This window comes from Diadema antillarum, unplaced genomic scaffold (genome assembly GCF_040938485.1).
Source record: "Diadema antillarum isolate AM-2024a unplaced genomic scaffold, OU_Dant_1.0 seq00002322_RagTag, whole genome shotgun sequence".
Classification (NCBI taxonomy): domain Eukaryota; kingdom Metazoa; phylum Echinodermata; class Echinoidea; order Diadematoida; family Diadematidae; genus Diadema; species Diadema antillarum.
Window position 1 is genome coordinate 123,307 of NW_027272943.1, and position 13,614 is coordinate 136,920.

Sequence of the window (13,614 nt, forward strand, 5' to 3'; positions counted from 1 at the left end):
ATGCACAGAAAAACAAAAACACAAACAAAAGTAAAACTGAGAACAGTTTTGCTACATTAATCTTTACATAAAACAATGGCCAGGGTGAGAAAAGGGCAATACACCTAATGGACGATATGTTGTGAGCTTGTTAAATTGTTAGAAAGAGGAGTCACTACTGTGGACATCACTGTAAAACTTGATATATTCGCGGCATTAAATTTTCATGAATTGGAGCTGACAGCCTTTTTCATGGCATGAAATTTTCGAGAATTGCCATTGGCGTTCAATGCAAACAGTGTAGACAAGAATTTTCGCGTGCATTTTATTTTTGCGAATCTTGGCACTTGCAAAATTTGCAAAATTAAAATGCACACGGACATTCCTCGTTTTACAGTAAATGATTTTGTGGCTTAGATGAAACCATGACAACAACTTTCAATGTCTGCATTTTTGTTGAGCCCACCGGAGGTGAGGGGAGACTAAGGGATTGCCTGCGGCGTCTGTCCGTCCGTCGTCAGTCCGTCCGTCTGTCGTCTGTCCGTAATGCTACAAAAACTTTAATAACTCTTTACTCTGGGCTTCAATTGCAATCAAACTTCGAGGGAAGAGGGGTCATACAAAGTTTCACATTTTACCATATATGAAGGTCACCTCAAGGTCAAAGCTCACAGGCAGGGGTCAATGAACTTTAGGGCCCAATGTTAAGTTTTTATGGCGCGTTTCTATTATGGGTCATAACTTATGATCTATAGGTCAGTTTGTGACCAAACTTAGATGGGAGATGTCCCTTGGGGAGTGGATGGTCACCACAAGGTCAAAAGTCACAGGCAAGGGTCAACGAACTTTTAGAGCCCAATGTTAAGTTTTTGTGGCGCGTTTCTATTATAGGTCATAACTTTTGATCCATAACTCCGTTTGTGACCAAACTTGGATGGTAGATGTCTCTTGGGGAGTGGATGGTCACCACAAGGTCAAAGGTCACAGGCAGGGGTCAACGAACTTTTAGAGCGCAATGTTAAGTTTTTGTGGTGCGTTTCTATTTATGGGTCGTAACTTTTGATCCATAACTCTATTTGTGACCAAACTAGGATGGTAGATGTCCCTTGGGGAGTGGATGGTCACCACAAGCTCAAAGATCACAGGCAGGGGTCAACGAACTTTTAGAGCGCAATGTTAAGTTTTTGTGGCGCGTTTCTATTATGGGTCATAACTTTTGATCCATAACTCCATTTGTGACCAAACTTGGATGGTAGATGTCCCTTGGGGAGTGGATGGTCATGACGCAAATCTCTTGTTTGAAGAGGCTACACCCCCGTAAATAATGCCAGTGTATATCTTGGCAATCAATGACTTAAAAACCAAAGATATAAAACACCTGTTTCTTGACCCTGGCCTAATCTAAGCATCAGTCATCGTCACAGCGCCAGGGGGGGGGGGGGGGGGGCACCCGCGAGAGGAGGAGATTGTTTTGGTTTTGGCATGGGCTATGCACTAAGTAGCTCCATGGGCTATGTAGCTCCATGGTGTGTGTGTGTGTGTGTGTGTGTCGACAAACTTCTACAATGCTCTCCTTCTTATTCCTGTATTTTCGTTATTTATGGGTCAATTTTTTTCGCTCGAAATGTAAAATGGATGACCATAGAATTTCTCAATAGAATATAAAATTGAGAACTTTAGAAAGGATAGAGAAAATTGAGTTCACTTTGAATGGTCTGCCACAGGCAGATATCCTTATCATGCTCTTACGTAATACGACAGCTGCTGGAGTCATTAAACCCTGGCTTGGCCTCCAGGTTTGTCACGCCTGAGCAGAAAGTTAATTTGCAATGGACAAATACTTCGACTCCCAACTCCCAAACAAAAAATCTTTAGCGAGGTATAGCACCCCATCAGCTTCGTGGAAGTGGGGTCTCGCCTCAAACAAGGGATTGACGGCATGCATTACAAGGTCAAAGGTCACAAGCATGGGTCAACAAACTTTTAGAGCCCAATGTTAAGTTTTTATGGTGTGTTTCTATTATGGGTCATAACTTTTGATCCGAAGGTCCGTTTTTGACCAAACTTGGATGGTAGATGTCCCTTGGCCAGTGGATGGTCTCCACAAGGTCAAAGGTCACAGGCAGGGGTCGTCGAATTTTAAGGGCCCAATGTTAAGTTTTTATGGCACGTTTCTTTTTTGCCTTGAATTTTTACCCTTTTATATCTCTTTTTTGAATCTGTTATATCCCATTTGCTTACAATTTCTTGTACGCAAATGGGCGAGACACATTATGGCACTTGCCTTGTTGGATAAATCATATGGTGGGAGTATCAAAGCAGCATCTCTGATTGCAAACTTCCTTCAGCCAAAGCTAGAATGATGACCTTTGATATTTTTTTCTCTGTTAATCTCAGAAATATTACTGCGTATTGCTTTGATAGCTGGAATGTATTAGGAAGAGAGTTTTATGTACGGACTGTGGCGGCAAGGTCGATCATGAATAAAAGAAACTTGGCAAAGGCTTCTCCTACAGGAATCAATGGCTTTACAACTTTGATATGTGCCATGCACTCCATATTTCAAAATAAACTCTGAATTCCAGATTTCAGATTCTGGATTGCAGGTTCCAGATTCTGTGAAAACTCTTTGCTTGCCTTTGTGACAAAATACAGGTCTAGATCCTCAGATCCCCCAGATGGTTTAGAAAGAAGGGGGATCCTGGTCCGTCACCAAACAACAAAGCAAGTTCATTGTACAATGTGTGAATTAGGCTGTGCTAGCCTCACTGCTGAAGGGAGCGATATCACGCAATGCATGTCTCACTACATAAACAGTCATACTAAAGTACTGCAAGCTAATGAAGGTGCATTTTCACCACACAGCCCACTTTTTAATGATTGATTTGTGTGTGTGTGTGTGTGTGTGTGTGTGTGTGTGAATGTTGTTCTAGAATGCCCCATCAATGCATGAGAATACACGGCTGTTGACTTTTGCTGGACCTTTTGTAAAAAGGGGGGGGGGGGGAAACAAGAGATTTGTGAATTACCATTCCAGCTTGCTACCTTTGAATTTCTTTCCAAGTCATGATTTACATAAACCAAAGAAATTGGAAGTGAAGGGGTCAGTGTTTCCTGTAACAAACCCTCCGTAACTCCCAGAATCATCTGTTCCCTTCTATTTTCTATAAGTGAATGAGTGTATATTCCATTCCCTCCTTTCCAAAGAGTACACTTTTTACGCTATAACAAAACAAAATGCCACTTAGCTTGGAAATTGCACTCTCTAGATTGACAAACAACTACAGGTTTGATTGGAAGTCCCCCATTTTTGTATCTCTCTCTATGACCTGTGGCAGGTATATTAGGGAATAAGGTTTAATCTGTTCCCCCCTTATGTATTGTTTCCTCTACCCTCTAACTTCTTCATGCTATGAGACTCTACATTTGGCAGCCTTCAGGATTTTTTGCATTTGTGCAAGGCTTGGGATATGATTCAACGATACTGTCAGCAACAAGCATTTGTAATTATAGGCATTTGTACAAAGCAGAGAACAAAATGAAATACAAAGAGTCAAATTGTCCACTAATGTCCAATAGAGGACACCGTACGCTGGCTCATTCGATCAGGGAGCTAACCTGGCACGCTCGTTCCCAGGGCGACGAACGAGATGGCCGTCACGCTGTCCTTCAGGCCGATGGTGCAGCCGAAGTGCGAGGCGAGGTCACCGATGACGGCGGTCAGGCCGCCGATGATAAGGATGGAAACGACGAAGCACGCCCAGCCACCGCCGATGTCGGTCGGCGGGACGAACGCGAACAGGATCTTCCAGAAGATGGTCAAGAAGTGCATCACGTAGTCACCGCAGGACGGCAGCTTCTCCTCCCCATCTGCATCATCGTCACCTGGTTTCCGGGGGCAACAACAGGTACATCATGAGAGTGAGGGAAAAGATTCAGACAAAGTTCAACAAAAGTTCAAACACTACCATGCACTGGATCAAAGTGACAGACTGAAAAAATGGCTATACTCAAAGAGGGCACCTAATTACACACATACACACACACACGCACCATTATTGTTCTGGACATAATTTCTGTTACCCTTGCTGTTTAACAGGCTTTGATGCACCTACGGTAACTGGAATGGACTGAGGATCAACACAGAAAGATGCTAGACCAATTGCAGACTAGTTTTTCTGTGCTGTAGTTTCCTTCGTTGCATTTGAATAGCTGCAAATCTTTAGAGACTAAAATTTCAATCTGGACTGTAAAAGTACATGGCATAATATTGGACCCTTCTCCTTGAATTCATCATGCCACAGAGAAAAGCAGAGATTGCAAACAACAAAATAAATCATGAACAGAGGTTCTTGCTGTAGCTCATGCCAGTGAGATCACATGTTTGATCTGAATTTGATAAAAGATCTATTGAGAAAGGAGAAACAAGCCTGGAATTTACACCAATCATGTTCTGCTCACTAAACATGTCTCTCTGGGCACTCATGAATTATCAATTGTGACTGTGCATCACAAAACAAACAAAAAGTCGCACCCCTTGATTTTACGTGAGGAGTCAAAAAAGGTGAAATGGTTCAACCGAGTCAATCTCGAATTGTTCATATTTTCTGAAAGAGCTCTCCTTCTTCTACATTATTCTTTAGTTTGGGATCTTAACATGAATGGGAAAGAGTGTTTTCAGCAGTTTTTCTACAACCTCTTTTCGGGGGAGAGTAGAATAATCAGGTATGTCTTACAGGCTGCTTTTCATTTCTTGAACTCCTTTGCACACTCTTCACTTTCAAGTCTAATAACTTTTGAAATGCTTTGAAAGTTAGCATTAATCATGGATAGAATGCATTTATAGAACATGCTCAATTTTAGCAAAATCTGATAATAACTTTATTGTTGTTGCTCCGGTGGTTTACAACCTGTGTTTTGTCCCTTTCATGGCACAGCTAGCACAGCTTGGTAAAGATTATTAAGCGCTTGAATAGACCCTGTACTTCAGAGCCTCTTTTCTCAATTCACACTTTTCCAGAGTGTGTGCTTTTTTTCCGGTATTTACGTAGGTTAGGGGAGTCCATTTGAATAGAGTTATACATCATTTTAAAACTTAGAGTCTGCTCTTTCAGAATCTGCCCGTAACTAAAAATCCATGTCTGGCGACTTTTTGTTGGCTTTGTGATGCACGGTCACAATTAGACCAAAGAGGAAACAGAAAAATGGTGGAGGCATTGGTTATTTGTTTCCAGTTCTTCATGCCACTACCACCAACTGGCTTCAGCTAAGAAGGTAGCACCACAGCCTAGCAAGCAGTAGGTGACAGGCTCAAATTTTCCAAGCTGTTTCCTCCTTTTCTAATTTGTCATGTGAGAATGATAAGGGTGTTAAGTAGCCACTAAACCCATAGTGTTCAAGACAACTGAACGCCCTTCTCATTCTCAACCGACGAATTAATCTAAGGCAAACACAGAATGAAGAGGCGATCTTGCTCATGGAGAATTGAGTACAGCAGAAACCTCTCTTTGTGTTTACACAAGCTCTTTGTGAAAATAATTCTCTGTTCATCTACATGCCAAAAACAACAGGAGATTCAGGCTTCTACCAACCTTTAGTGTACAGGTTGTAGAAGCCTGAATCTCCTATTGTATGATCTCCCCAACTGATGAAAGTTTTCTGCATGTCAAAAACAACAACAGCCACAACAACCACAACAACAACAACAACAACAGCCACAACAACCACACAACAACAACCACAACAACAACAACAACAACAACAACAACAACAACAACAAATCGTATAATCTCTTGGCCAAATATCACAGATAACAAAGAAAAGAAAGAGCACCTGTACCAGTACATGCCTTCTTCTAACCAAAATGACTACTTAAACATCATTTTCATCTTTGTTTTGTTTAGTTGTATTTTCCTAAAGTATACTCCTAAATTCTGCAAAGGGAAATAAGAATAGGGATCACTAGCTGATAGACAGCTCAGACATAAAACAGAGAAAGAAAGAGGAAGAAGAGATAAAGAAAGGGCAAGATATTAAAATCATCAGGTGTCTTTACAGAAACGCATGCCATTGACAACTTGTCTTCTCAATAATCACAGTCCCCCCAAAAAAATATTTTCAATGCACATTCCATGGGTTAACATGTTTCTTTAAGAGCAGGAGAACAGCTACCACGGTAACATCAACCTCAATTTCTACATCTCGACAAGCCGCATCTACATGCGAATCGAACGACCCCATCACACCGGTACGCTCAGACGTTCATAAATTTTCAAATTGCCAATTTCAATCTGCTCTCCCTCCAATTGACCTGGAAAAAAAAAAGAAGAAGGGAGGGCCGATTTTGATACTGGGCTGGTTGTAAGGGGCAGGATGGGGGGAACGAAGAGACAATAACATGTGGTTCAGATACGATCTTCCAGCCGAGATTGGATGTAATTTAATAGGGGGCCAAAGCCCTCTGACATTTGTGTAGAAATAGATGCTAGAGAGGACTCCGATACATATTTGTCTGTCCACATCTAGAAACCAAGTGTTGAACAATACCCTCACTAGAGCACATGACGCTTGATTTCGAGTGATTGCATATATATACATGTAAATGTTGTACTGCACTGGTATACACTTGCAGTCACATTCTCCTACTTCCTACTCTTCCTGGTTACTCTCTCCCTTTTCTTTCATGACCTGTTTGCGAAAACTTATGTAATACTCCTCACCCTGGTGTGAGTAGAGCATCCACTACAGGTAAAGGGTTTATGTTATTCCTCCCCCCCCCAAAAAAAAAAAAAAAAAAATGATGATAATGAATTTAAAAAAAGAGAAAAGAAATATTGGCAGTACACATTGATTTGTTATCCAACAGGAAGCTATGTTCAAAAAAAAAATCATCAACACTCAATATTTGCCTATATCATGGAGTTTCCAGCAGGTGACAAGTGGTGGCAATTGCATAGATCTGATATTTCACATCGAGTTATGATGAGTTAATCATTAATGTGTGAATCTAGATCTGACCGTTCAGCATCATTTGCATTGCTTTGCATTGCTACACTGTACTAGCATGGCTCTGCCCTCGTGTGCAACTTTTGGGGTCCTTTCAAATGAGGCATGACTTGTTGGTGCAAAAGAAAGCAAGCTCAGTATTGGCAATGCCATTATATTTTACATCAACCGGGGGGGGGGGGGGGGGGGGGGGGGGGGGGGGGGGGGGGGGCAACTGACTGTCCCATTTTCTAGAACATTTTCCCTATAATCCACAGATTGCCTTTATTTATCATTCATGTGTTTATTTATTCATTTATTTATTTATTTATTCATTTATGTATTTATATATGTATTTATGCATGTATAATTCATGTATTCATATATTTATTTATGTATGTATTTATATATGTATTTATGCATGTATTCATGTATTCATTTATCTATTTACTTATTTATTCATATTTATAGTTATTTATTTATTCATTTTTGACAGAGGTAAAAGTGGCTTGATGACAAGAACAGTTGAAGGTCAAAGTAGAGAAATATGACTTCATCAGACACCATTCTGGACTGGGCAGCAAGACAAATAGAGATGTGTGGACAATTTTCATTGGTCTGTCAAAATGTCAGGTGACATTGAACCTTAACCTTATGCCTCCTTGATTACATTTCCATCCAATTGCACATTACAGAAATGTGTTCTATGACGTACAGTCCATATCTTCCCCAAAATCAGGTATTCCCCCCCCCCCTCCCATTTTAAAGCTAAAACCTAGTTTTCAGAAGGGCTCAAAATTTATCTTCCACTATCCAGAATTTGCCTGCAATATACCGGTATTGAAAGACTCTGCCAAAAAATGTGTCTGGATGATGAAATTTTCCGGGTTTACCTTCACATGGTCACTTTTAATCCTTAAAGAAACAAGGAAAAGTAGAAATTACGCGGTGCGTAATATATGTCCCCGCCGGAAGTAGCATTTTGTAACAAAATGTGCAATATAGGTAAAAAATCAAGGTCAAAGGTCAAAGAAGTCAAAGGTCAAAATTCTGTGTAGAAGTTTTGAAGCCCTAACCTAGTGCCATCACATAAAGCAAATGGAATTGAAATTGGGTTAGAAATGGCGAAGGAGTAGCATTTTGTAGCCAATGTACAATATAGGTCAAAAATCAAGGTCAAAGGTCAAAGACAAACGTCAAAATTCTGTGTAGAAGTTTTGAAGCCCTCACCTAGTGCTATCACATAAAGCAAACGGAATCGAAATCGGGTTAGAAATGGCGAAGGAGTAGCATTTTGTAGCAAAATGCACAATATAGGTCAAAAATCAAGGTCAAAGGTCAAAGAAGTCAAACGTCAAAATTCTGTGTAGAAGTTTTGAAGCCCTCACCTAGTGCTATCACATAAAGCAAACGGAATCGAAATCGGGTTAGAAATGGCGAAGGAGTAGCATTTTGTAGCAAAATGCACAATATAGGTCAAAAATCAAGGTCAAAGGTCAAAGAAGTCAAAGGTCAAAATTCTGTGTAGAAGTTTTGAAGCCCTCACCTAGTGCCATCACATAAAGCAAACGGAATCTAAATCGGGTTAGAAATGGCGAAGGAGTAGCATTTTGTAGCAAAATGTATAATATAGGTCAAAGGTCAAGGTCAAAGGTCACAACTGAAATTCTGTGTAGAAGTTTTAAAGCTCCCATGTAGTGCTATCATATAAAGCAAACAGAATCATAATTGGCTCATAAATGACAGAGAAGTAGCAAATTGAACATTTTGATCACACACGGACGCACACACGGACGCACGGACGGACGGACGCACGGACGGACGCACAGACACACACACGTACGGAGCCCGTTTCATAGTCCCCTGCTCGAACTCGTTCGGCGGGGACAAAAAAGAGAAAAAAAGGAAAAGATGTGTGACATCATTTGCTGAAGAGAAATTAATCTCTTCATGTGCACTGTGTATATGAAAGTATGTCTTTTCCTTTTCTCTAACATATTCCACTCCTCCTCCACCCTAGCCCCCTTCCCAGACCAGCCCTCCCTTTCCTTGTGGCGCACATGCAGATTACTGTACTCTATGCAGTGTGAATGCTGTCCTCCACACTTGGGGTGCGTTCGAGAGCTCTCCTGAAGCGAACTGACCTGTACCAATCCTGCGCCAAAGGAGTGCTCAAACTGAACCAAGCCAAAAGTGGACCACTTTCCAAAGTGCTCCAAAAGTGTACCCAAACTTAGTGTGTGAAGAATGTGCTGAATATGCACATACGTTATAATGCACAGAGTTCATTCTCTTTGTTCAGGACAACTAGTTTAAGCACGCCAGGTGAATGACCCTCTTGCTACAAACTGCATGACCCCCTCTAAAAATAACTCATGAGGTACGCTTTCTCAACAGAGTGCTTGAACGCTCCAACTCTGGCACAGTACATCAGTTCGGTACGGTTTGGTTCGGTTCACTTTGGTTCGCTTTAGAGTGCTCAAATGCAGCCTTGACCTCTATGTTTCCTTCCACCTTGGATGTTGGAAGAAGAAACTCCTACATTCGAGTTTCTCCTTACATACGGTATTACGTACCTGCACTAACGGTGAGTGCTTCAGCAAACTGTTCCCTCCAAGATGAAGTACCCACCACTGATGAGACATTGGTCTTCTTGATCAACTTGTCAACCGTGTTCTGCAGATAGAGTGAGAGACAGGAGTCGTTAATTTGCATTAATTAAGTATTCCATAGAAGGCGCCATCCGTGAAAAACTACACTTTATGCTCTATATAACATTAAAAAAGATATTGCACATACATGTACATTTTACATATAGACCAATCTGACCAGGCAGTAAAATCAGCCATATGATGTCCCATGCACACACGCGTACTCTGAATCAACGATACATGTTGCAAAGGGCGCCAGCCAGTTGCAATACATATCATGCATTTGCATACACATGTGTACATGGGACAACTCAGTAATGGCGAATAACACTGCCAGGTTGAATCGGTCTATGATATCTTTGATTTTACTTGATTCAAACAGTCAACTTGAACTTGGGAGTGGAGCATCCCCGTACATTGTATATATGTCAAAACCCGTATCCGGGCAATTATCCCCAGAGGGCAATTACCCCCCGGCTAAATACTGGTTAGTGGTAAGGTTAGAGTTAAAACTAGGGTTAGGGTTAGGTTTAGTGTTAGGAGTTTGGGTTAGGGTTAGGATTAGGTTCAGGATTAGGATTAGGATTAGGGCCAGGGGAAGGGCCCGGGGTAATTGCCAAGGGGGTAATTGCCCTAGACCCGTCAAAACCATCAAAACCACACTCAACTTTGTGGCATAACGTGTCAATGAGTCCTGGAAAGGTTGAGGCTGCTCAAAAGCAACAGATCAAGCACATATATACACACACACACACGCACACACACACACACACACACACACACAGACATACATACACACATACAGAATCCTAGTGAAAGAGAGATGTTAGTCTCCATCTGAGCATGGCACCTATTTCGTATTCCGCTTCTGCTAAACATAAAAGACAAAAGTTTTCTCGTCAGCTTCATCCTCCTACATGAAGGTATGTATCGGGTACAGCTGTTATGATAATCAGTCCATACTCCAGAGATGGCATGGATGGAAAGAGAGGGAGAAAGAGTGGGAGTGAGAGAGAGAAAGGAGATACATGAGTCAGAGATAGATAAATAAACAGACAGAGAAAGGAGAGATAGAAATATATGGAGAGAAGGAGAGAGAGAAAAAGAGATACTAGAGTAAGAGATAGATAGATAGATAGATAGAGAAGGAAGATAGATAAATAGAAAGAGACAGTGAGACAGACACACACAGACACAGGAGTTAATGACAGGCAAAGAAAGGAAGAGATAGGAGTCAGAGATAGATAGATAGATAGATAGATAGATAGATAGATAGATAGAGAAGGAAGATAGATAAATAGAAAGAGACAGTGAGACAAACACACACAGACATAGGAGTTAATGACAGGCAAAGAAAGGAAGAGATACAGGAGTCAGAGATAGATAGATAGATAGGTAGCTAGATAGATAGATAGAGAAGGAAGATAGATAAATAGAAAGAGACAGTGATGAGACAGACACACACAGACACAGGAGTTAATGACAGGCAAAAAAAAAGGAAGAGATACAGGAGTCAGAGATAGATAGATAGACAGGTAGATAGACAGATATATAGATAGATAGATAGACAGATAGATAGATAGATAGATAGATAGATAGATGGATGGATAGATAGATAGACAGACAAACAGATAGATCTATGGAAAAATAGAGAAAGAGGAGAGATAGCTACATATAGAAAGAGAGGGGGAGAAAGACACATAAAATACATACTTAGATGCAAGAATTAATATGGGCAAAGAGCATCGTGAAGAGACAAAGAGAGAGATGGGGGAGGGGGATACGGAAGGGGAGGGATGCTGAGAGAGAGAGAGAGAATGATCGAGTGGAAGAAGTATTAAGGCCCCACTGCCCACTCTCAACAGAACAACTGCAGGAGCCGGCATGCTAAAGCCCCAGCATTACACTATGGGACACACCTTATTTGGTTAAGATGATGAACAAGCAGGAGATAGCTTGGGTCATGGGACCAACAAACACTCCACTTCCTTATCAATACTCCAGATACCTCTTAGAAGAAGCTATGGGAGCACACAAGCACACACACATACACTGTCTTGACATTTACTGCCTGTACTCCCCTGCCTCAATATTTCAGCAAAAACAAAAGGCTTCAACTGGAAACCCATCCCCCATCCCCTCAAAAAACCCAAATAACAAACAAGCAAAAAATTTAAATTGCCTATTAAAAAAGTATTCATAAACACCACTTGTTATAACATTTTGCTTTCACAAAACACATACTGCTTCACAAACATATGGAAAATACGGTCTTTCTGTGGCAAGTTCCCATACCCAACTTTGTTGATGGCTTGCTAACTTCGCATACTCTGCTCTAGCGCACAACTGGGCACAAACTCATCAATGAATTGCAGTATGCCACAGTGCATGGAAAGCATCATAGCCATATGTAGCTTTGTCATGAAATTTACATCACAGGAAAGCTTGCAAATTTTCTCGACAACTTTGCCGTACTGGATTTCCAGCACAACTGCTTCGAGAAAAAGTTAGACGACTTTGGAAAAACAAAATGTTTTCCAAAAGTGCCCATGCCCTGTGGCTTCAGAATAATGTGGCATACGGGGAGTTTACATTGTGATGCACAAAGAGTTAAGGGTATCTCATATTGTCAACTTATTCTCATCCCCCCTCCCCCCACTGTCACACAAACATGCCCTTCTTTCCATGTAATTTCATTGATGAGATAGCTTTTGGCAAAACAAAACAATACCAAAGTCTCTACAATGGTGTTTCTCGGTTTTGATTAGAAATGTACAAACATTAATCAACTCAAACTTGGGAAGCAAAAACATAACATGTCTCTTAAAGCAGAAAATTTCAGTTATTCATCCAAGTGTTTGTGTTTTTCAAAGTAACTGAGCACAAGCAACATTGAAAAAAATTATGACAAAGGACATTCATTTTTCTTTTATAAAATTTTACTTTTACTGAGATGACTGTATATGATAGAAACTTAGTCAACCTGGAAAGCACTAGGTGCATCTAAATGCACCCCCAAAAAGCTATGTGGATTATATAATCATGTTATCAAAAAGGCAGAACTTTCTAATCAATTTCCTCCTGAATAACACTTTCATTTGTAGATATCAGATGAGATTATTACTTTGAGAAATGACTAAGAGGCAACAAAATAATCAAAAGTTTTGGTGACACCAGGCCAGTGCCTTTAAAGTGAAGACACATTTGAATGTCAGAACACAACACAAAGGAACCTCAATGAACACCTCTAAAAAAGTACTATAAATCACATGATTGTGGCATTCCCCATTTAGCATGGGCCCCCAGCAGGCTTGGTGTATCAAAGGACCAAACTAAACAGCTTGTCTTTCTTCACTTGGAAAAAGAAATTCACTTCTATTGCCTTGAATGATGACTCAAAGTACAGTGAACTTGATGAAGAGTTAGTAGATCTATGAATGGCTCACTGAACTCCTACACATAAATGGTCTATATGTGCCACTTGGAAGTCTTCTTTTTCATTCTAAATTGAATAAATTGTCTTTATGATTTGAATGAGTATATACAACTTGTTTTTATTAAGAAGAGGAATAATGACGGCTTCATCTCATGTCTGGCATAGTGCAGGGAGGGCGCTATTTACTTCAGGAAGTCTGGGACAGTATTGTCCCCTGGCATAGACAGCTTAAGTTAATGATAATAGTAATAGTAATAAAGATAATAATAATGATGATAATGATAATAATAATAATAATAATAATAATAATAATAATAATAATAATAATAATAATAATAATAATAATAATAACAACAATGATAATAATGATAATAATAATAATAATAATAATAATAATAACAATAACAATGATAATAATAATAATAATAATAATAATAATAATAATAATAATCATGATAATGATAATAATGGTAATGATAATAATAATGATAATAATAATAATAATAACAATAATAATAATAATAATAATAATAATAATAATAATAATAATAATAATAATAATAA

The 13,614-nt window shown here is 39.9% G+C and overlaps 1 protein-coding gene across 1 annotated transcript in view; it reads right to left on the bottom strand.

Annotated features, from left to right (window-relative positions):
- Positions 1-13,614, bottom strand: part of LOC139714578 (sodium/calcium exchanger 1-like) — a 78,354-nt gene that overhangs the window by 2,109 nt on the left and 62,631 nt on the right. Inside the window, exons 3-4 of the mRNA XM_071626268.1 lie at positions 9,540-9,639; positions 3,598-3,864 (exon numbers count right to left, since the gene is read on the bottom strand). Of these exons, the coding sequence (XP_071482369.1) occupies positions 3,598-3,864; positions 9,540-9,639 (367 nt within the window). The remainder of the gene's footprint in view (positions 1-3,597; positions 3,865-9,539; positions 9,640-13,614) is intronic.